Below are 24,103 nucleotides of genomic sequence, written 5' to 3'. Positions count from 1 at the left end.
GACGGTTAAGGAGGGCAGCAAAAGTAACAAATGTGTGTTAGGCTGTCAGTTTGGAGATGACTCCTAGCCATTAAATGGCAAAGGTTCTGCAGCCTTCTTCCCGGGGGAGTAAGGGTAAAAAATGCTGCAATTCTTTTTAAGATGGAATTCAATGTATTTGTGAGAATAACTGACAAGCGGTAGTGCAGGCAGCGGCAGAACTTTTGTGCTGGTCCAAGAAGTGCTTGGCTACTCTTATATCTTAAGTGAATACTTCGGGAATAGGTAACAAACTGATACATGCATGTGTTTATGTACCTACGTATATAAGATGTGTGTATATGTTATATATAAAACATAGAGACAGCCCCTGTGCCTCATCTGTGGGCACTGGTTGGCTATAACAAGCTGGGTTTTGGCATTCACAGAGTTATGGATATTCATATTTCCTTTTCTAATTTTAGCCACCCAGAGCCTTCCTTTCAGGACATGCATAATTACACAGCCTTCTCAGAGTTCGCAAGTTGCCCTCGCATTTACGGGATGAAACAGGTATTTCTTTACAGTGATTCCACAAACCTACGCCAGGCTAGAAAGGCAACGTAATAACATGTCACTCTCACAGTCCTGATGTTTTTTGCCGGACCCAATTTCTGCTGTGTGTTTTCATGTGTGTGAGGCTGAGAGCAACGCGTGCAAAATTTGCACAGTGTGCATAGGCCCAGGCTCACGCTCCTCGGGCTGTGACACAAGCCAGCAACAGCAACTGGTGCCCATGTAGGCCCTCAGAGCGTTTTAACGTCACTTCTGAAAAGAGCCTGTGTGAAGTCGGCACAAAGGTGAGCGGTGCTGGGCCCCGGGGAGGCGCCAGAGCCGTGCAGCACAGCGCAGCTCAGCCCTTCGCCTGGCTGCCAGCTGCCCCGGCGCGAGGAGGGACGGCTCAGGCTGGTGTTTGCTGACGTGACGGCACGGTGCCTGCCTGTATTCCTTTACAGATATTAACTGTTGGTGTTTACAGCAAGTGCTTCCCTTGCTGAATTTCAGGGATCTTTTTTTCTTTCTTTTTCCAGTAATCCAACTTTAAGGATGTTTTTACAGCTGCTTAGAGTGGCATTCTGCAGATCTGCCTGCTTTTATGTCACTGACATTTCAGTGACAATCATTAAGAAGTACAGCTTAGGTAAAAAAGTAAAATGCTGGAGGTTAGTTTTAAGTGGAGTTCAGGTAACGGAAGCTGAATGAAGCTTTCCAGATCCCTCTGCTACAGCCTCTTTTGCTCTGGATTTTTTTTTAATTTAATTTTTCCCCACTTGCATTTTCCTGGACTTACGGGGATAAAAAGTAAGCTACAGAGCTACTTTTCTTTTACTTGTGCCACTTCTGGCAATGACAGGGCTCCTGGCTTTGAATATTGGCCCTGCAGCCTGGGCACCACAGGGGCTGTGCTGGTAGGGCTGAAGTGCACTTGATGTTTCGTTTGTGACAGTTTTATTGTATTCAGTGCCAGAGACACACAGAGGAAGCCCAGCTCCCTTTATACAAACTTCTTGTTTTATTAAAACTAATGTTTTTGAGCAGGTTTTCAAGGAATCCCTTACTTCACATGAACAGAAGTGCCTCGCAGTCCCTCCAGCTGTGCTGCTCACTGGGTGCTCCCCAGCACAACACCCGGCACAGGGGCAGCGAGCAGCTGTGCACACCTCCATTCCATCACTGGGGCTGTGGCTGGTGAGAGCACGGGGCCAGGCCGGCGGCCCCGCAGAGGGAAGCTGTGGGTCCTGCTGAGAAGAAAGGAGCAGATTTTTTGAAGTGCTCAGATGAAAACTGTTTATCGGTGTTGCCACTTTTCCTCCCTTTACGTACGCCAGCTTCCAAACTGATAGCCATGAAATCCCCATCAGCGAGGAGCACCAAAGCTCTGCCATGAGGCTCTGGCTGTCTGTGTGCAGAGGAGCGCCTGCAGGCAGATGGTGGTGGCTTGGCCTTGTTCTGCCAACCAAATTCTATCCTCTGCTGTTTGCCTTTTGGAACACCTAGTGCCCTGAAGAACACCTCAGAGTGGAAAGAATTTGCGTTGCTCAGCAGACTCCCCAAGTATCTTTGCTTTAGCTGCTACAAAGGTCTAGTCTCTTTTTCTTTAAAAAAATTACTTTTAAGCACAGTTGAGTGCTACCATGCTATCATCTTGGCACATACTCTCTGGGCAGCCCTGTGAAGTTTCTTCCCCTCAGGGCCTCATCCACTGTCAGGATGTATCTGTTGATAAGATCTTTCATTTCTTGGGTGAATGGCTCAAAATCCTTTTGCTTAGCACCAGACCGCTTAAAGTTCCCGTCCCTGTTATTCTCGACACAGAGCAGACGGTCCTCCGTCACTGTCATGTTCAAGAACTCCACCATCTCCTTCAGCTTGGGGATGAGGCTTTGTTTCAGGTCCTCATAGTGGATGACAAGCAGACGCTTTCCATACTTCAGCCAGTCCAGGACATGGGAGGCCCACCAAGAGGCATAGCTGTTCACAAAATCTGGCCAGTCTAGATGATGGGAAAACCAGGAAAATGAGAGCATATTAGCCATGATGCTTCCACAGTGTTCCAAGTATTAAACTGGAACAAGATTAGAGGTGCTGGTCATGTATGAGGTGGTTGGATGTGAGTGCTGGAGAAAGCAACACGGCCGGCTGCAGCTACTCAGCTCTGCAGCCACAGTGAGGAGATGGGCACTACTCTCCCACTGTGCAAACTGGTTTGGACACAGAGTTCTGAAATGCGCGGCCACCAGGCATTAGCAGTGCTGAGGGTCACCCAGCTGCCTGGGAGCCCCTTGGGGTGGACAGGGCAGCACGGGTGCAAAGCTGCAGGTCAGCATCTTCAATGTGCTGTGCTTCTAGGAGCTGAACTCTCTTTGCACAAGCAGGGAGCTCCATGCAGGAGCAAGGGAAGGGCAAAAAGAGAAGGGAGAAGCATTTGGATGAGAGCAGGGAAGCAGCATTGAGCAGGTCCTGCTTGGCTGCTCATTTGAGCAGCTCTTTGCCACATTATTTCAAGCGGGTTTTTTTGTTTGGTTTGTTTGTTTGTTTTTGCCTCTGTAGTTTTCCTACCTTTTTACCTCTGTTTCAAATGTAGTTTGAGAAAGGTACGGGGGCTATTCTATGTTTCATACATATGTGTACATATAAATCAATATACATATAAGTGCAGCATTGAGACCCTGGTTTTGGCTGGGCCTGGGGTGCTTCTCAATCCAGAGGTGTTCAGTAATGTAACTTTCTTACTGCTGCTGGGGAGATGGTTTAAGGAAACCATCCTTAAAAAAGGATTAATAGGGAAGGTGCTTCTGTTCCTGGCACATGGGAGGGATTTGCCATTGCATGCCAGGATCACTGTGACAAAGTTTACTGAAATACTTTCCCTCTACTGCCATATGTGACACCTTAATCTCTTGTTAGATGCCTGTGATAATTTTCTGAGGGTCAAGCTGAAGGTTTTGCACTGGATAAAGTGCAAATGTGGCCAAAATACAACTATTTGTAGTTTGCAGTATGGGAAAGCCACTCTCTCCAGGCTTTGTTTTCCTTTTCCTGAGGGTTGTTTTGGGTTTTGATAAATAGATCTTGAGCTGTGGCTAATGAAAGGTGATGTAGGGACTTGGAAAAGAAACATGCTGTGACTAAGGGCACTCTCCTGCTGTCCCCTGAGCCCTGTGCTAAGTGATTTGCCAAGCCACAGCTTTTATGCCCAAAACATACAAGAGGAGAGATGTGTGCTGAATCTTTCCTGTGCTGCAGTCTGAATGCAGCAGTGTGTGCAGCAGGGATATCACAGTCCCACCATCCAGCAAGTCATTTTGTGCGTTCATGGAACGCTGAAGTCCCCTTATTGCTCCTATCTTTATTTATCTGCAGTGCAGTAGCACTCGCACAGTGCTGTAAAATTTCCTTCAGGAAAAGTCATGCTTCATCAAACCCTCAATTTTAAATTAGATTTCTCTCTGTTATTACATGCTGCAGGGGCAAACTTCCTTCACAGCACACAGCCTGACGGATGGGCTGCACACCAGGCATCCTCTGCTGTGCGCTTCTCTGGTAGCGACGCTGCAGTGCAGGTGCTGCACTGCTGTCAGTGGCAACAGAGGCAGAGCCTGCGTGCTTCTGGGTCTGGTCTCTGTGTGGTGGTGCTCGAGTCCCAGTGAATGTTTGCAGTGCTCGCTCAGGTTTTGGGATCGGGTCCCAGTGTTACCCCCTCCCAGCATGCTACGACTACAGGCTTTGAGCTCTGACTGCAGCCCTGGGTGCCCCGCACGCTACCTTTGCTCTTCCAGTTGCGGTCTGCAGCGTAGCCCAGATGCCCAGCAAATTTCCTGTTGAACTCTGCCATGAGTGATTTGTATGGGTTTCGTATCAGCAGGATAGCAGAGTCAAACATTTCAATCTCCGTCTTGCCACTTTCATGTGTTTTCACACAGATGGTCCGTCTACTTCGCCAGTGGTCTTTTTCTCCTTTGAAGCCTGTTTGTAAGACAAGATTGTTGTGGGTTCTTTTTTCCACGTGACCATATGTCTGTGACTTCTTACACTCTTAAACAAGGCCTTACTGTTGTGAAAACACCAGTTGATTAAACTTGTTGCCCAGTACCTGGGACCAGGGCTGCTGCCAGCAGTGTTATTGGGGCAGGAGCCACCCTGTGAGCTCCTCCATGTCTGCTGGGATGAACAGCAGTGATGGCCTTGGGTGGCTCCAAGCAGAAGGATGCTGGAGCAAGCAAAGCCCTGTGCCTCAGAATGGCTCTGTCCCATCACCCCCTGAAAATGGTACCTTTGTTGTAGAGGGCTCCATCGAAGTAATAGCTGCCCGTGTAGTAGCCTGTGGCATGCTCGATCAAATGGCGAGCCCACGTGTTGCCAGCCCCTGGAAAGCTTGACAAAGCAATGAACCCTTTGGATTTTGTGGTTAAGAATTTCCTGTCTGTGCAGCGGGTGTCTGTGGGTATAGAAAATAATTCATTGTTAGCATTGTGGTTTTTTAATTAATTCCACTGACAGCCTTTGATTACAGGGTTTATTGCTTTTTTTCTCCCTTACAAATATAGGCTATCAATTTGAGTCTAGTTGTGAGTCAGCTACTTCTGAAAATTAACTCAGCCATAAGGGGCCAAAGAGATTATCCTCAGAAAAGATTTTTGCTGGTTTTGTGTTAGGTGACACTTTTTATCAGAGTTGCAGTGAACCATTCTACTTGCCAGCAAGCTGTGATAAAAGCCCCTTGATGTCTGTTTGCTAGCTGCTGTTTGCCTGGCAGGCTGACTGCAGTGAAACCCCAAATACACCACTGTACCTGGAAACAGCAAGTTTTATAATGCAGGAGAAACTCTTTTACTGAAACAAACTGCACTCAGTTCAGTCTCCGGGTTGTGGTCCTCCTCCAGAAAAGGGCCCAAGTTAGTTAGGAGCCCTGCCAGTGCTTGCTGCCAGCAGGGTCTGAACAGAGCTTCCTGCCAGCTTCAGTAAGTCCTGCCCGAATGGCATGGTGTGCATTAAGAGCAAGGACAGGGGGAAAGAGTGAGCTTCAGCTACGTGATGACTCAAAAAGAAGCCAGGAAATAAATTGGAGATCAGTCTTTTTGTTCTTCAAAGTAGCCTTTAGATGAAGCCGTGGCCTGAAAGTGCCAGCATGGTGCCAAGAAGACTGTCTTGGCTGCTCCTTATCTACACAGATGTGGTAGATAGTAGCAGTCTCATGAAAGCAAGCATTCTTCTTGCATGGTCTTTATACATGCTGTTATTTGCAGTCAACCTCTGAACTGGGAGATGGAGCAAAACAATGGATGTTGGGAAAACACAGTGCCTCTCCAGTGAAGCACTTCACTTTAAGCTTGTAAGTACTTTTGTGGAACGTGGTGCAAACCACCGTGTGGAAGAAGCTACGGGTACTACTCGATGGTTCACTGGATTTTGGGGCATTACTCTGCTTTACATTCTGGCTTTGGCACGTAGGAAGATGAGAATTTTGGAGGAAGATGGGCAGAGCAGAATCTGAGCCTGCTGAGCTGTCTCTGTGCTGCCTACAGGCTGGCGTGTGCTCAGGTGGGGTCCTGGTCCCAATGCCTGGGTTTGGCTGCCCAGGTTCTGCCTCCTCTTCATCTGAGAAACCGTTATTTTTCTTAGTGGAGGGGCAGTGCAGCTTAGCAAGAGACTGCTTGGAAGTAATATTTGGAGAAATGTTTATGAGCATTTATGAGCATGACTGTGAGATGAGGATTAGGTAAGAGGCGTTTTCTCGCTGCCCGTGTGCTGTGGGTGAGGGCTGTGGAGCGGTGCTCCTGTGTGCTGCAGGGCTGTACCTTGCACCGGGGTCTGGTAGGCCAGGCAGTACCCCCCTGCGGCAGCACTGCTGGCGTTGGGCATCGCGCTGCAGAGCCGCCTGTCTGCGCCGTGCCGCAGCGGGAAGCGCCCCGTGGGGTAGCCGCAGTAGCACTCCTGCCCCCGGATCACTGCCAAGGGAAACTCCTGCGATGGAGAGAAAACAGATCAGCGCACAAATGCCACGGCATCGACAGCCCGTGGGGAATGCTCCTGTTATGCAAAGGAAGATAAATCTTCACAAGCCGCTGTCAGGATCAAAGCGGTGTTTGATATATCACTGTAAAGCTCATTTCTTATATCGCTGCTGTCTTTCACACTGCAATTTCTTAAAAAATGGTTTTAAGACAGATCTTGTAAAGCTTGAAAACTCACAATGCTGTTTGTTCATTATTCATAAAAACACACAATTTGATACTGTTCCTCCAGTCCTAGTACATAACTGCACCTGAAACTTCAGTAGGGGAAAGGCTGTTCTTATTTACCCCTCAGGTGAGCGTTCTGAATTGCACCGTCTCCACAACTTCCATCTGTAGCCCTCCAAACAGAGGAGTGAGCTGCAGTTATGCTTAAAGTCATAAAGAGTTTGCATCTTACTGCGACTCCTTCACAGTCTGCAAAACCCGGTGTCTGCAGAGGGGCTGGCGCAGGTTTTGAGCGCTACTGTCCGTATTTTTATGGAACAACTACTTGGGACCACAACACCAACCCAGTCCTGTGGCATCTGCTGTGGGGCGTGGGGCCGGAGCTGCTGCGCTCTGTCTTTGGGCACAGCACCTCCTGGATGGCATTTGCTTCTTGGTGGGGACACCTCATGTGAAAGCTAGGCTAACTGCTGTCAGTGACAGATCCCTTAGCAGAACAAGCCTGCTGCTGTAGATGGTGTTTGTCTCATGGAAATAATTCACAGTGAAATTCCTGGCTACAAGACATTTCTTTTCATTGTGTTTGAATCAGGTTTTTGGTTTGCTGATCTTATCCAGAGAAGGGATCAAGTTGCAAAGCAGCTTTGCTGTGCTCTGCAACAGATGCAGAACAGTGGTGCTGGGCCACTCTGCTAATACTGATGAGAATTAATAGAGGGGTTTGGAGGAAAACATCTGCTTGTTGTCTGCTGAAGAAATTAGTGGGTGTTTAGGAGTTCCACAGAAAAAGTGCATTTACTAGCGTGCAAAAATTGGCCCTAAAATTCAGCCCTCATCTCTGCCCGGGGACTGGGCGTGTGTTTTCTTAGACTTCCAAAGTCCCTCTGGCGTGTGGCGCGTCAGTATGCGTGGAAGGGCTTGACCTCAATGACAGTGGCTGAAAGAAGCACAGGGGTTATTGGAGCGCAGAGCATTCAATTCTACCTATTCCATAACAACACTTCTTGCCTTTTAAAAGACTTCTGAAATCTGGGAGCACGTGCCAGGACTACTGAGCAGCTTATCTCTTGCTCTTCTCCACGTGTTCATCCTCTGATAAGGAGTCAAATACAACTAGTATGCCATCTGTGCCCAAACAGCCAAAATTTGCTTAGTGAATGAGATACGACGTTGTCAAAATCTATTTAGTGATTTGATCCAAGGGCAAAATAGCTCTGTCTGCCTGCAAACAGAAATCTTCCCTTCACTGTGAAGCAGTGTTTCTCCATTTGAGAAATGAACAAACATCCTGGCCCTAAAGTGCAGCCCAGAATATGAATGTACCACGTCTCCTGCCAAGTGGCACCTGCGAGGGACTCTTTTTGGGAAGGATGCAGATTTTCTCAAAAGACCTGGGCAGGTACTTCCCCACACTTCTGCGTTTCTGTGCAGTCGTTGTCATGAAGGCAAAGCAAGAGCAGGGCAGCATAGTACAGTTCTGCAGCCACTCTGCATCACTACCTGTATGGTTCAGGCAACAGGGACCTGCGGCTGCTGCTTGGCCCCTGCAGAGGTGGCCAGGCTGCTCCCCACGTGTGCAGCCTTCCTGCTGCTCAGGCAGCTCTGTAAGAGCACTCTCTTTCTGGCTTTCCATTTTTTTTATTCTTTCTGCAGGTGTTTCAGTGTCTTTCCCAAGCTTTCCTGCAGTTGGGCTTAGGTTTTCATCATAAGTAGTAGGAAAAACTGTGTACCTGGGCTCTGCTCCCATTGCCTCCACTAGCTTTTGTACTAATGCTACACGTACGAAATAGCATGTAGCTGCATCTAGAAATCAAAATAGCAGGTCGGTTTTGAAATTAGAACATCTAGGAAGCATCCTAGAGGTGGTCAAGTCTGATTGTGCAAACTTGCTGGAATGGCTTTTGGATGCACTGACCTGGTGGGGTTCTCTTCTCAAGACTTGCATACCTCATTTTTGTTTTCGCTGTATGTAACTATAAAAAAGTAGCTGAAAGGTAAAATGACTGCATATATAAAAATATAAATTCAGATGGAAATGGCTAACTTACTATGCAGGTTGGCTTTTGAAAGAGCATATATGAAAATTATGGCTTCTGGCAAAGAGATACCTTCATGGCTCTGTGTTATGGGGTGATAATGGGTAGCTATTAAGGCATATCATCACTCTCAATTAAGAAAGAAGTTGATCAGTAATGCTATTTAGCAGGTTTCTTAAAGTTTTTACCTCAAATTCATATCCTACATGCTTCCAAGGACTAGAGCGTTACTCTTTTGACTGCACAAAGCCATTTGCAAGACTAACAACTAAATGTGCTATGTTGCAGTTTGGTTTTCTTCAAAGTCCCCACAGACAAGAGAGTAATTTGTGTGTTTAAATGTAGACCTCAAACCAGTCCCATGAAAAGCCCAGCGGCCTCTTCAGGATGCACGGGATTTGGGGGAATTATTCTCTTTTGCAATGGGCGGGACTAAAATGAGCATCCTGTCCCGACTGCAGGAGAGCTAAGTAGTCCTGTGTCAGCCAGGAAGCCGTCCATCTTGTTCTGAAAGGAAAGGATCTAAAGTCAGGGTGAATATTTCCACCGTTATCACAGGACTCGCTCTGCTATCTGGAGTCAAAGCTCACACTGGTTTTTCGTGCTCCGGCCCCACTTCTCTTGAGATGCTGGCAGTTTGTGTGCACTGTAGTTCTTTCCTCCATTCTGAACTGGGTTGGGTCATAGTACAGCTTTTTTACTCTGCTTGATTATTTGTAGGAAGTGTATGCTGAAAGCAAACCATGAAATTGGATTGTGACCTTTTTCCCCAAAGCACCTGCAATCAGTGTTGCGTAGGTTTCATTGAAAAATTCTAGCATGGACTTCGTGAGCTTTTCCTTCCTGCATCATTCATTCATAGCTAATAAGCAGCTTTTGCATTTGTGCCAACAACGTGCCGAATTGCTTCTATGTCTGCCAACAAATATGCCCACAATGGCATTGCCACTGCAGGAAAAGGAGATCATGGGTTCAGGGAAATGTAAAAACAAGAAAAAATGGTTTTGTTTTTGTTGTGTGTGTGTGTGTGTGTGTGTGTGTGTGTGTGTGTGTGTGTGTGTGTGTGTGTGTGTGTGGCGTTTTGCTTGGAGATAAGTGGTACTACAGTAGACAAGAAGTGAGCACTGTGATATCCACGTGGTGTGTAGCAGTGGGACTGTGGCTATGCCACTGCTGCTTTTCAAATGCAGGGAGATTTTGCCAGACTTCTTGCAGGCAAATCATCATCGTCATCATCATCACAGATGTTCTCTAATGCTTGATTCTGGAAGGCCAGCATGGTGCCTGGTATCACTGGGTATTGACTCCGGTGAGTTTCATCCTTCAGAAACTCATTCACAAATTTAGAGCTCTAATCTCTGCTATTCCTTTAGTAGATTAAAGTTTAAAGTAACAAAAAAGAAGAAAGGATGTGAAATGAGAACTGTTCTTACTTTCTTGGAGCAAAATTCAGAGCACATCTCCACCGTCAAATTGGGCTGTATCAAAGAGGCTGGAAAGGTGTCTGTTAAATTTTCTGGAGCTCTAAAACATCCTCGATAGATAACATTCCTCCCTGCAGGGATATGAAATAGGTTTCTCTTGAGAAAACAACGTCCATAGTATCCTGCCTCTATCACAAAGAACAATATTAGGTTCAGAAGCTAAAGAATAATGAAATAAATCTTATATTCCAAGTACTGTAGAAATAAGAGAAACCATGATATACACTAGAAAAACGTGTTGCAAATCCTGTGGTATGAAAGGAGCACATGCCTTTGGCTTTTACTAACCCCTGAAAGCAGAGTGCGGCAAGGAGTTTAAATTAAATTCCAGCAGTGGAGGGCATTGCTACTGTTTGCAACTCCAGGTTTTCTTTTGAAGACATGCTTTCCCCTGAAAGGCTTAAAAGCCCTGATAAAAAATCTACAAAGCTTCCCCTCATCTGCACCAGAAAGGGAATTTAAATAAATCCTGAAAGCCCCCGCGGGGACCCACCTTCCTGCACATCTGCTCCTCCTCTTCCCCTTCCCTCGCCTTCTTTTCAGGGCAAGGGAGTTTGCTGCAGTCTTCGAAATCTGAACTAGGTGTCTGTAAGCTGCTCAGGGAGAATCGCTTTCCTGAAGTCTTTAGCATCAGCCTCTGATCCGACCTGCCCCTCTATATAGGCATGTGGCCCAAATGGTTGTTACAAGCAGCAGTGCAATCCTTCTCTCCTGCTTCAGCAGCATCCCTGACAGAACCCAACAAAAACCCAGAGCTACCTATCATGGAAGCTCCCTGTCCCAGGTGAGGCGATGCATTCGCGCAGATGAACTAATGGTAATGGAGAAAACAACGTCATGTGTGGCTGGATTAGAAAAGGAAAGAAGTCTGCATGCTCTGCGACACCGCTGTAGATCTTAGGATTCTCTGAGCTTTACGGATGTGGAAAATGCCTTCATCTTTCTGTATCAACTCTCTATTGTCATAATTCACCCAACGTGACTTAATAGGACCAATGGTCTCTTTGGGTCTTTCGAGTCTTGGTCTGCACCCACTGGCCACCACAAACAGAACTCACCGGAACCAATGTGGGAAAGGGTTGCAGTTGGATGGCAGCGGATGGGCAGGGCGGTTCTGAAGGCTCCTGGGGAATGCGCAGCCCCCCAGGCTGCAGGAGCTGCACGCTTCACACTTCGGCACTTGTGGGGTGAAGGGGACACGAGTCCTGTGTCTGCCCACAGACCACAGGGCACGACCAGCAGAGCCTCGTGGTGAGGGCAGCGCTGCGCCTACTGCACCAGGAGCTGCTGCCCGAGCTGCGTTCTGCACTGCTGCTGTCCCTCATGGATTCTGCTGGTTTCAGAGTTAATTCCCAATATACTTTCACAATTACCATTGTGATTAATACTTTCGTTGGCTGCTCAGCTATCGTGTCAGTGGGAGTTTTCAAACAGTCAAATATCAGGTGTTACTGAGAGCAAGCAAAATACAAATCTTGCTCCAGGCTAGATTAATTTGATGACTTTGAATAATGAATTGAATAATGAATATTATTCATTAATAGTTAAGAAAAAAATAAATGTCTTTTCCTGTGAAATACATATATGTATTTTCACACTGAAAATTTAAACACCTGCCAGTGTGCCAGTCAGCCTGACGCTGGCAATTTAGGTCTACGTGCCTTTGGTATATAATTCCTGTGTGGCTGATGGATGATGGCACAAACCTCGACTCTTTAAGAAGTGAAGTGCCGTTAGTGCTGGCACAACCTTGGTCTTGGTGCTTGTTCTCAGAAAATTAAATCCAAAGGGTCCTGTGAGCTTGCCAAAAGCACAGCTGTGCTCAGCAGTGCGGGTATTTATATGCCTTGTATTGGCCCAGAGGTTTATCTGTTTTGTCTCCTATGGCAGCTACTGAGCAGATGAGTGTTACGGAGAGTAGGTGACAAGCAATATCATTCAAAGATGAGACAAACATCTCAGGTGCTGCTGGAACAAAGACATTGCGGAAGCGGAACTCTGGGTCTCATTCCTGTTACTGAGGAGACTTCTCTTAAGGTACTGGTGCACTTCTGTTTCTGCCCTCTATTCTCCTGCTGCAGTCACAGGATTTCCTTTGCTTAGATTATTTCTGAGCTAAGGATGGTATTGGTGGGTTTTCTTAAGCCGTTCAATGACTGTGTCTTAAGCATGAAGTTTTGTGCCTTTGCCGAGGATGCATAAGGAAGCAGTTTTCTCAGCTGAAGTTCTGCCCTGCTGCAATCCCCGTGCAGCACCGCCCCGCCTCCCGGTGCTGCCGCCTTCCCGTGCAGCACTGCTGCTGCAAGGAGGGAGCCAGGGCCCACACCAAAACTGCAGCTTTGTCCCACAGCTCCCAGCAGCAGCAGCACGCGCAGCACCAGCGCAGCGCCGAGAGCAGCATCGCCCACACTTACGTCGTGGTGCCGCCGCCTGCAGCTCCTCCACGCTGTAGACTGACAGCCGGTTCACTCCGCCGCACACCGAGCCCTTCTCGCCCTTGCACTCACTGTTGCATTCCTCGGGCCTGGAGGCGGTGGCTGGGAGCTTGTTCCCACAGTAGCACTCCGCTCCGTACGCCAGACCCGCGTAGGCATAGGCCCTGTGGGTGCAGCAGAGGCACAGTCAGAATGGGCCCTTCGAGCACCCTGAGTGGGGTGGGGGCCTGGCGGTGCCCTCTGAGCACACTGTAAGAGCTGCACGCTGCTCCGTGGGGCGTGCTGGGCTGGGAGCCCCAGTGCTGCTGGGGCTGTACTGCAGTGAGCGCAGATCTGGGCCGAGGAAGCGCCTAACCGACAGCTGACAGGATGCCACGTTTTGACCAGATCCACAGAAAATGCGTCTACGTAGCTGCGCTACAATAAGAGCAGTGGGTGGGCGGCAGTGATATAGTCTGCCCCAAACAGGTAGCAGAGCTGCTATACGTTGGAAGGTCTGAGACAATCGTGGTTTTCGCTGATGCTGCATGTCTAATGTATGTGGGCTTTTCCCATCTCAAATACAGCTCTGCTTACTGTCAGAAAAGAGAGAACTCGCTGTGAAAGAGCAGCTCACCTCTCAGCACACGCCTCCTGACAGTGAGCCACCGTCATCTTTCGTAAGTCGTAGAATACAGCTCCCTTCAGTGTCCTCTCCCTCGAGTCATCGCTGAAGCAGCCCACGTAGGTGCCTGTGTGCATGTAAAGCAGAGTCAGGACATGTGCAGGTCCCAGTCAGGGCTGTGCTTTGAGAAGGGCGGCAGCCACCCCCAGCTGGGTGCTGCCAGGGGGCTTCGTGGGGGCAGAGCAGATGGTCCTTAAAATGGTGGGATTGTGGGATATCCTTTTGGATTTCTCCCAAGTTTTTTTCAAAATCTTTAGTTGAGAATAAGATGGTGCAAGAAAAATGTTAAGAAAATCAATTTCCTTTGGGTGTGTAGAGTTATATTAAAGCTGTAATGGAAAGATAACTCCAGCCCTAACCAGGCAGCACTGCCTCTATCGCGTTAAGCTATCTTCTCTGGTGTGTGAGAATCTTTTAGCTTATGTCTTGCTTTAGTTAGCATATGAAAGAGAAGTATTTCTGCTACACTGCATCCTCTGTTAAGCCTCTTTTGTTGTCCTGAACAAAACACAATACAAATCTAGCCTGGTTTTTTTTTTATTATTTTTTCGTATGTGATTGGAAGGCTGAGGTAGCACCCTGCTACTGTACAGCAGTTTTGTGGTTACAGGTGCATGTTATCATTAATATGCAATGGAGAAAGGAAATTTGATTTTGGATGTAGCAGTATTGAGATGGCAATGCTGGGAAATTATATAACAGGAGTTGCAGAGAGGAAGAGAATATATGATGAAAACCCCAATTAAAAAGTATTATATTAACAATAAAATAGTCCAAAATAAAGTTAAAGCCACTGTCTGCTGGGCAGAGCCTGGGCACGGTGCTGTCTGGCACTGAGCATCCATAGGCACTGCACCCATCAGCACAGTGCTGTGCTCAGAAGGGATCAGAGAGCAATAACGAGGCTGTATGGCTATAAGGAGTCAGGGGAGATAATATGCTCTGCATAGGTAGTTACATTTTTAATTGATCATAATTTCCAAAAGCTTTCTAATGCTTGTTAACAATACTGTTATTAACAGTGTCACTTCGTGTTCAGATATTTAAATTACTTGTATTTGAATCAACATAATTCAATGGCTGGTAGCAATAAATAGTCCTTCTGGCTGCCTCAGTCAGCAATTAGAACTTGAGCAAGGCACTAGCTTAATGACTGAGCCTTAACTAATGTTATGGATAATTTTCAAAATTAATCCTTTTGTTTCTAAAAGAAGTTTTAAAAGCAGTTCATGCAATGTGCAGAACAAGTTCATGGTCTGTCTGATGTCCGAGTACCTCAGACACTCATTGTGTTGCTCTACCTTTTATCTACTCTTTCATTAACCAGAAAAAAATAACCTAGCCCCCACCAGGGTGAAGAGCAGCCCGTGGCTGAAGGGAAGCAGGAGCTGGCAGCAGGCAGAGCTCAGGGCCAGCTATGCCCTGCTGCAGCCTGGCAAGTCTTGGAGGATTCAGTTGATTCTTCTCTGGATTCCTGTCCACAAGGAGTCCCTTAAAGCAGGTGCTGGCCAATGCCAGGTTCAGCTGGTGGTGCCAAGACCACGTGCTGCTTGTGGCAGCCCCTCTGCCGGGTGGGCACCAGGTCCCCATGCCCCCATGCTGGGCTTGGGTCGGCACCGGGCTCATTTTGTGCTTGGGCAGCTGCTGCCATTGGGCTGTATGCCCAGACCAGGCTGGGAAAGGCAGCAGACTGCTGGGACAGCCCTTGCTCCTGCGAGCAGGATGCTGGCAGCAGGGTGTGGAGCTCTGTGCCTCAGAGGCTCCAGCAGCTGCATGATGCAGCTTCACACACTGCCACTGTTGCCTTCTTGTTTCCATTCCCAGCAGTTCACACAGTAGGAGTCACTTGATGGCATGTTTTACTGGGAATTTTGCAGAAGGTGCTCCTTTGGATGAAGTTATTCAACAGAAGAAGGAGCAGTGTAGTAACATGGTGCCTAGTCCTTCTGATCCCATTCCTCTTGGGCTGCCAGTTCTTCTGAAAAGCAATGCATCAAAGACAGCAAAGCCATAGCCCGGTGCTGCGGCCTCCAAAGTGTAGGGTGTTGAACAGCTGGCACACGGGGGCTTTCAGCTGCTGATGTCTGATGCTGTGCTGAGAGCAGCCTGGCCCTTTTCCTATGTGAGTGGCCAAGCCCTGTGCCCACAGGTGCCAGGAGGTCAGATCTGTACAGCTGTTGATACAAATGGCCAACACATCCCTGCCTCCCTAATCGCAGTGACCCAGCGTGAACCCTGATGCTTTCTGCATCCCTGTGCTCAGCCTCCAGGCAAGCAGAGCTGGGGCTGCAGCATAGCACAAGGAGAGCAGGCAGTCCCAGGGCAGGAACCATGCAGAGGTGTGAGTGCCTGCAGATGCCTGCTGTGCTTGTTCGCTTGCCCTGGGGACTGGTTTTTAAGAGATTTCCTACTGAATAAACCATAGCGGTTCATGTATGTATTTATTAGTAGCAGTGAGTATTGGGCTCGCAGGGAAGTGAGCTCTGATTTCTGTCAATCCTGAACTGCTTTCCATTTAAGATATTATTTAATCATGAGGATTGGAAACGTACAGTTTTGTACCTTGTGCTCTGGCTGCTAATGCGCTGCCCCGGCCCTGCCCCATGCAGTGATGCACACTCCCCTGCAGTCTGTTGGCTGGTGGCAAATTTCCAACAAACTCACCAAACACTGAGAGTTTGATCCAGGGGTTCTCTCTCGTTTGGAGCTCAGGTAGGGTCTAAAGGAGTGGTGTGCACCCATGCCTCGTCCCTCTGAAGACAGCGTGCCTGTGGGGATGGCTGCAGAGGGCAGGTCAGGAAGAGGGAATGTGTTTGTGACAGTAGAGCTGAGGCTGTGTTGGAAAGCATAAACGTATTTCTAAACAGAAGTTACTGCGTGGCTCTAGACAAGTAATGTAATAAAACTCATTTTTAAGTGTTCCCTATTCTGAGAAACAGTATTCAGCAGCATTCTCCTCTGCCTGCTTGAAGAGAAAATCATTTAAATCAGAGGAGTATATTTCTTTGTGGACTTGCACTCAACCAACAGAAATACATTTCTGGAGCTACAGTTCAGTGTGCAGGAACACAGCCTTACTCTGGCCTGTGCACGCCCTTAGGAACTGGTGTGGAAGTGCTGCTGAGCTGCAGGAAGGCGCTTTGGTGCACCTCGCCAGGCTGCTGGTCTCTGCTCGGGTTGGACTGAGGACAGCAGTTTGTGCACGTGCCAGGAGGTGGGCAGGGCGCGTCCCTTACCTTTGTGCTCGGCGGTACCCCTCACGGCTCCGAATCCCGCAGTCTGCATGGGCTCCTGGTCACCAATGAACCTGTGGAACCACCTCCTCCGCAGCCACCTCAGCTCTGAGTTGCGAGATGCCATCCAGCGCAGGCTGTGCCGCGGTTCCGCCCCCGGCAGCGTGTCCATTCCCACGGGGAGCTGGGCACCGGGGCTACGCGCCAGGCGAGGGACTGCGGCCTTGGCTCCCGGCCCCGTGTCTGGCCCTGGCAGTGCCAGGCCTGAGGCCACGCGTGGTCCCTGCTGGGCTGCTAGGCGGGCGCGCTGCAGCAGCAGGAGGCTGCCAGCCATGAGGTATGCGGCAGTCAGGAAAAAGAGCAGAAACTGGGTCCGCCGAAGGAACTTCTGCAGCCTGAAGAACACTTTGGCCATGCCCCCACTGGAACGGGCCTTCACACCTCCCAGTGGGCTGCTGGGCACCCACCTGAACAGGTGCTGCTTCCTCCCATGGGTTCAGCCCATCACTCCAGCACTGCTGCTCCGTACGTGGCTGTCAGGGCCCCAGGCAGTCACCGAGCCGGGCCCAGTCCTGCGCGGTGCCATGGCCGAGCCGCTCGCTGCACCTGCCATGCCAAGGGGAGAGCGTCAGCAGAACCATGCTGGTCTTCGGGGCACCTTCCCTGCGCCCTCCCTTCAGCCCAGCGCTCTTCCATCTGCTAATTATGCACTTTAATGACAATAATCCTGTGAGAATGACTGATTAAGCAGCAGATAGCTCCAGCTATTCAGCATTAGCTTTCTTGAGCTGGAACTGTGCAAGAAATAACAGTTATAATGAGGTGATTTCTCTAGAGATGTTTGGAAAAAGGTCCTTTATTTTCTTTTGTCAATGGTCATCTTCTCCCTTCTTTGTCCATGGCTGGAATGGACAGACATTGCACAGGCATCTTTCTAGCAAAGCATTGGCAAATTCCTTCCTTTCAGTTAAGCAGTAGCTAAGCTACAAATGCTGATCAGAAGGAAACAGCAGTGTGGGTGTGGGGAGGAAAGAAACTGCATCTACTGACAAAGGACAGGAAAATTATTAATCTCTTTGCAGTTGAAGGCTCTGTGATCTGTGTGAGGTACTGTGCGTGTCACTGTGAGAGGAACCGGAGGTCCTGGTTTTTTTAGTCAATTTTTATTGACAAACATCAACGTGTAGAGGTGCATGGGAAAAGAACAGTGAATGTCTGGAATAAAGACTAATTTCAGATTTAACCAGATACTTCTGACCACTTCTGAGCTTTGCAGGCTTTAATTGTGTGGATGTGTACCGTGATGGGATTGCCTGGGAAAGGAAAGTTCCTTTGTGCTCTAGGGAACTTTTAACCTCCTGTAATGAATACAAAGTGGCATCTCCCTAAAAGTTCCTGCTTCCCTGGTCAACAGCTTCTCTATGGGGCCAGGCAAACACTAAGGAAAAGATGTGATGTTATCCAGAAGAGAAAATATTATGGCTTTTGCTTAACTTGCCACTGGAGCATCCTCTGTAATCTCCAGTCCCAGCAAAGAAGCATCTCTTTGCTGTACTCCTTGTTTCTGATTTGCATTTTTGCAGCTATTCGCTTACGCCTCTTTCTTCAATAGATGTTAGCAATTAAAAGCCTCTGCTTTTTCAGTTAGTTGTACCATTTCTTTCTATCTTAAACAGCAATCAGAAGCAAGGCTCAAAAATTTCTAAGAAAAAAGCGCTCCAAAGCCCAGCCGGAATTCCTCGACGAGGCTGAGCAGGGCTGGCACATGGACCGGGCTGACGGCCTGCTGGCACTTCGTGGTGCTGATCTCAGCCGTAGCACTGCAAATAGCGGGTGCCTTTGTTTCTGCTGCTGTACTTACTCTGAGAGCTCAGTGTGACAAGGCCCTGTTCTCCTCCCGCCAGTACCTGTGGGTTTTTAGCAGCTGATGAGCTCTAGAGAGAGACGGCGCTATGGGCTGCAAGGCAGCAGCGTGCTTTAATAAATTAAGAACACTTTCCCACTGTGAAAGTGATCCCAACTCCCTTCCGATTAGCTCCAAAGCCAAAAAGAAAAAAAAGGAAAAAAAAGACATTGATTTATGCCAGTGGAAGAGCTGACCTTAGATTTAAATTATTGAAAATCTCTGTTTAACGTTGTGAGTGCTCAGGAATTACAGTAGAAGGGTCAGAAGTACCTAGACAGATGAAGAGAATATTAGCTACAATTAGACACCGCAGAGTGCTGCGCGCTCATCTATCCAAGAACAGAGCGGCAGTCCCGTCTCGGCCCGCGCCGTCCCAGCACAGCGCTGTGTGCAGCCACATGGCACCGCTGGGCCTGCGAGGAGGGCCGCCCCTGGCACTCGCACGACTGACTGACTGCCCCCACACAGCGGGTAAAAAGTTGAAATGGCATGAGGCAGTTTTACTGCAGCCAATGTGACGTATACAGAGCACCTCCAGATGCGTTCGCCCTCGCTGCGGTTGCCATGACAGTGCCTTGTAGTAAAAGCCAACCAAACAAATAAGCGGACTCTCCGCCCACAGCAACTGCTGCAAACGTACTATGCAGAAATTAGATGTTGCATTTTAGCGGGGAGATGGCGAAGAGTGCTGCTGACATTTAAAAAAAAAGTCATTTGATTTTTCCGTAAACCATATATTGCAGTATCATCAGAGTATGCCTAAAAGAACTGAAGTGTATCGCTTCTGATGATGGTATTCAAAAGGAAAGAGTAAGGAGGATGTGAAATAGTATCTGGTAATAGAAAATGTGCCATTTGTCTTCTTTACACAGATTTCACTTAAAATAAATGAAGTGAAATAGAAGAAGAGTCTTCCATTCCTATTTATCAGTTCTGGTAGCCAAAGGGTTTTAGGACTGTATTAATTGATAGTTGAGTTAAAGTCAGTAAAATCATAAAATAATAATAGGAAGGACTTTGAAATGGGTAATGAGAACTGCTGAACGGCGGAAAGCCCTCCAGGTGAGGAGAGCAATGAAAGGGTCAACGCTGCACCAGGAAAAGAGGGAAAATGAGGAGCAGTGAGTGCTGTGCCGGCACCTGCTGACCCACAGCGCCCACCACGTGCAGCTCTGAAGGCGAGCAGAGGTTCTGTTTGATAAAACAGCTCTTTATTCCTATTTCATATTCATTCATATTACTCACTTTAGCAGCCGCAGGTGCACTTTTCACCGTGTGGAAGCCAGATAACCATTTGTTTGTTTGAACAGTGGCCTTTAGCTGTTTGTGCCTGGAAATGTCATTAGGGAAAAACAGCATTCTGTTTTTCTGTGAGACCTCTAGTATTTCTGCTCAGACAGAAATACCCTGTGGGAAACTTTGCAGTGCTGTATGTCAGCAGGGCTAAGTGCAGAGCTATAGGATGACTCTTATCTGGAATTCCAGAATCAGATCTGTTCTGGCGTCTTTCCTAGAACGGACAGTTCTGGGGCTTCTTTCGCTGTCCTGGGACAGCCAACTGCTTAAGAGCAGGATTTCCCTGCACGCAGCGTGGCTGGGTGCAGCGATGTGCTGGCCAGGCTCGGCGCAGGGAGCGCTGCGGTGCTGCAGCTGTGTCTGCATGGCTGCCGGCGGGCTCTGGGCGCGGTGCTGGGCCACCGCTCAGTGGAAATGCTGCGCTCCTACCAGCACCTGCACTGAGGCTGCTTTGCTTCCTGCAAGCTGCGTTGCTGCCAGCCTGCTCCTGGGGCCCCTCTGTGGAGCTGTGCAGAGCACCAAGAAGCACCAGAGCACAGCCCAGAGCTCGGCACGTTGCGCCTTGGAGAGTGTCCATGGGACCGCGCATCTCAATCGAGGCACCTCCCAGTCTGATTATTGCTGGTTTCCTTCTAGTCCTTGTGTTCTTTCATTACACGCATAGTACCAGATTTATAAGTGCCATAAAGGAGTTGTTACAAGGAAAAGCAGGTCAGGAACTTGCTTCCAAAATGATCTCATAAATTGTGATTTTAAAAAATGTCACATTAGGCAGCTGCACTATCATTATATTGTTATTTCTAAAGAGAAATAAACAATGTAAAATTCTTGGTGATTCTGCCCTCTGAGCTAATGGTGTAGTTCCAGAAACCATAGGGGAGCACCGAGTGCTTTTACCAGTGCTGTGGAGGCTGACAGGGCTGAAGACAACAAAGAATATTCCCAGGTGTGTAGGTGAGGAGCTACCCCAAGGCCCGTCCTTCCATGGGGTGTTCAGTGAAAGAGCTCAAGTCAATACCGCATTGAAGGCTGCAGCCCTTCAATAACAAATCTTGTCTAAAGACCAGCAGGATTTTGCAAATTCAGAGTTCTTGGCACAGAAGCAAGAATCAGTTTTCTACTGCAAACTGAAGGCAGTGGGACTCGTGAAAACTATTTTTAGAAAAAAAAATCCATCCCTCTTTCACGTTTGTCCTGTATATCCAAGCAGAGGCAACAAGCTGTAATCTAATCTCCCATTTCTTGGATGCTCTGTTTGGACAGTCAAGTCCAACAGCATGCTGCACCAGTGCATGGATGTGGGGTAGAAAGAAGCATTCGGGAAGCTGCTAGTTTACAGTTGGGGTCTCGTCAATAATTTACAGCTTACTAAGACTAAAAGCATCTTGTACCACAAATGGAATCAGTAGAGGAAGGCCACGTTCTCCCACTTTCCAAATCATGGGGTATGAGAGAAAAACAAAGATGTGGATGAAGGCTTTTCACTGGTAAAGCAGCATGTGCTGCGAGTAAGGATTAGAGGACATTCTGCTGCTCTTCTGTCGTAAGCCAGAACCCGCTCAGATCAAGATACAGTTTGATGCTGATGGATTTTGGCTTAAATCCATTGGTACTTTTTCTGGTTTGTTTAGAAAGTGCCATGGGGCATCCTCTCACTAACTGGACAATGTAACTTAGAAATTTATGCAAGCAGTGAGATGAGGTGTGAGGAACAGGAGCTGACCGCTGACCCTCCTGGGGGCTCCAGAGCTCAGATAAGCACCACCCGCCCTTCCCTGGAGGCTCAGGGCAGCAGCAATGGAGGAACTGCACTGCCACAGGCACTGCCAGCCCCAGCCTGTGCCGGAGGGTGTGGGGCTGAGCAAGCTCAAGGCTTGTGGCCCATTTTGCACAACTGGGGCAAATGGAACCAGGCTGAGCCTTAAGAGCACTTCCTTAGCTTGAAAATTAGAGTGCAGGGATGTGACCACCCAGCATTGTGGGGAACAGTCACTTTTGGGGTGACAAAAGAGGACATCGCATGTGCAAGGTCTCTGTGCTCCCATTGAGGGTCGGGCACCGCCAGCAGTTCTGTGGCCCCATCCTGCCTGGGCTGTGCTGTACCCTTCCCATCCCTGCCCTCCATCCATGTGGGAGGAGAGCCCTGGTGGCTGTTCTCCTCTGGCCCCAAGGCTGGTGCAGTGGGCAGATCAGCAGTGGGGAGGCCATGGCAGCCGTTTGTGGGCCCCACCAGGTCCCCCAGCTCCGCAGCTGCCAGGCTCTCTGAGGGTTTGTTTGAACCACAGGAAACAGGACTCTTCCCCATTCCTTCCCAAGGCCCCGTCCCCAGTCGTCTGATTTAGAGCATAAACTGGCTTTTAAATATTCCTCTGTACTAACTCTCTAACCCCTTCCCATCAAAATGAAGCTGATCCCCAGGATTTTTGGTAAAGCCACAGTGAGACCACTGACATTTTTCATGTTAACTTTCAGGAAGCGAGTAATTTTTTTAAAATCACCTAACTCCTCTTTTGTTAAACAAGCAAACACAAAACCATGCATGCAGGCACCACCAGCCTGTACTGCGCACTGTGCTCCCACGTGCCGGTCCTGCTCCAGCTGCCAGGAGCAATGTGCACGTCCCCACCTGGGGAGCGCCGCGCAGGACGGCTCCGTGTGAGCAGCCCTCTGCAGGCTGCCCCAACACCGTGAGGTCTGCCAGCAGGCCAGAGTGAGATGGGCACCATAGTGCTCCGTGTGCTCTGCTGGTCAATGGGGCAGCCCAGGAGGGCTTCCCAAGTTTGCTCCTTCCTTCCTTCCTTCTAGCAAGAAGTGTGCTTGCTGCAGGATGTATCAGATTGCGAAGTTAACTTTGACACTGATATGGTGTTAAAGCTCTTGAATTATGGTGGTGATCAAGCAGAAAAAAAGAAATCTTTATACAGAGATGGCAAGGAGATGGGGAAATGGTGTAAGGTGTGAACTGTAATCACACGGAGTTAAAAAGACGCAGGCTTACACTGTGCGCAGAAGCCAACACAACATAGGAGCTGTTTTGCAGCTGGTAATAATTTGGCTTCAGAAGTGGAAGGTGATGCCACAGAGCAGAGCTGCAGTGTGAGCATGGGGGCTGCCAGCGCTCGAGTGCATTCAGTCACTGCAGCTCTCTCACCAGATGTGCCACTTGCTTAAGACCAATCTGCTAGCACGGGTAGGTGGAAAGCTGGGAAACAGTGCTGTTGGAGGCACAGCAGCCTATGAAGAGGGCTGCAGAGCAGCCTGCAGGAGGCAGCTGGTCCCGGAGCATTTGTTGTCAGACAGACTTGGGAAATGCTCGGAGGCATCTGGGAGCAGAAGGCACAGCGGCTGCCTGGTGCTGCTCTGGGAGCTCCTGCCTATCTCAGCAACAGAAACAACCAGGCTGTGGTTCTGTGCCAGTGGGGAAAAGAAGCAAACATACGTGCGTACAGTCCTACATTTTACTTGTACGTACAGATACCTACATGTATGCATCCTATTCCACAGAGGGACGTGTACTCAAGAGACCTGCAAGTGCGTACAGCCCTCTGTCGCTATTCAGTGATAATCTACACCCAATTAGCAAACAGAATTCTTGGCCCTAGAAAGTATTTTGCTCACTGATACACTGTAGGTGCATTACGTGCATCCCTGACACTCAGAACTGAAACACCCCGCAGATGGTGCAGTACGTGCAATTTCAAAAAGAAACAAACCAACCCACAAAACAATCGCCAGCACTGCGGTTCTGTGGCTGTGGGTTTAAGTTTTCCAAGAGCTTGTTGTAGACAGTGTACCATAGATTGATTTTTTTTCTCATCCCACCATAGCTGGAGATATTTTCCTGCGTGCTCGGTAATCTGCTGGAATTAAAACACCACGCAGATCTGTAACTACATCACTGCATTTAGGCAGCATCTTTCATAAAACCCTCAATCCCAATCCCTGCGGCATCCACCCACTGCACACCGTTGATCTGTAGCCGGCACGGCGACGCTTCAGAAACCGTCCAGGGGAGCAGAGCCTCCCGCCTGCCTCTCCCCACACACATCGCATCCCTTCCGACTTTCCAAGTCCAATATTTGTGGATGCTCAGAAAAGGGCATCTCGGCAGGAAACGGCGTTCTTTAAGAGAAAGGCAGCTGAGCTTTGCGTACGCCGCGGACAAACGCACCGGCCGCAGCAGCCACGGAAGCCGCACGGCAAAGCCCCGGCGCTGCAAAAGTTGCCCGGTAATTACTGCCTCGGGGCCGGTTGACGAGCAGCCCGCAGAAGCGGCCAACGCGGCCGCGTAAGGAAACGAGGAGAAACCTCACCTGCGCTCCGCGGCCGGGGAATCCCCGTTTCGGTG

General features: G+C 48.8%; 1 protein-coding gene across 1 annotated transcript; it reads right to left on the bottom strand.

The window, feature by feature from the left end:
• Positions 1 to 1,286: 1,286 nt before the first annotated feature.
• On the bottom strand, positions 1,287 to 24,103 carry WSCD1 (WSC domain containing 1). Its single transcript, XM_003211861.4, has 9 exons — positions 24,069 to 24,103; positions 16,557 to 17,159; positions 13,273 to 13,387; positions 12,636 to 12,820; positions 10,171 to 10,292; positions 6,318 to 6,483; positions 4,793 to 4,957; positions 4,285 to 4,485; positions 1,287 to 2,512 (listed from the first exon to the last, which is right to left on the bottom strand). The coding sequence occupies exons 2-9, from the start codon at positions 16,966 to 16,968 to the stop codon at positions 2,160 to 2,162; spliced, it is 1,719 nt and encodes a 572-aa protein (XP_003211909.1). The 5' UTR covers positions 16,969 to 17,159; positions 24,069 to 24,103; the 3' UTR covers positions 1,287 to 2,159.

This window comes from Meleagris gallopavo, chromosome 21 (genome assembly GCF_000146605.3).
Source record: "Meleagris gallopavo isolate NT-WF06-2002-E0010 breed Aviagen turkey brand Nicholas breeding stock chromosome 21, Turkey_5.1, whole genome shotgun sequence".
Lineage (NCBI taxonomy): Eukaryota > Metazoa > Chordata > Aves > Galliformes > Phasianidae > Meleagris > Meleagris gallopavo.
This window is presented reverse-complemented; position numbering and strand designations above follow the sequence as displayed.

What these genes read in the sequence shown, in the direction of transcription:
- WSCD1 (XM_003211861.4), bottom strand. Translation starts at nt 16,968, where the DNA reads ATGGCCAAAGTGTTCTTCAGGCTGCAGAAGTTCCTTCGGCGGACCCAG. An exon ending in CTGAATTTTGCTCCAAGAAA is followed by an intron (nt 6,484 to 10,170) that starts GTAAGAACAGTT and finishes TCTCCATCGCAG; the next exon opens with GAGTTTCCCTTGGCAGTGAT. An exon ending in CTACCAGACCCCGGTGCAAG is followed by an intron (nt 4,958 to 6,317) that starts GTACAGCCCTGC and finishes CTATACCCACAG; the next exon opens with ACACCCGCTGCACAGACAGG.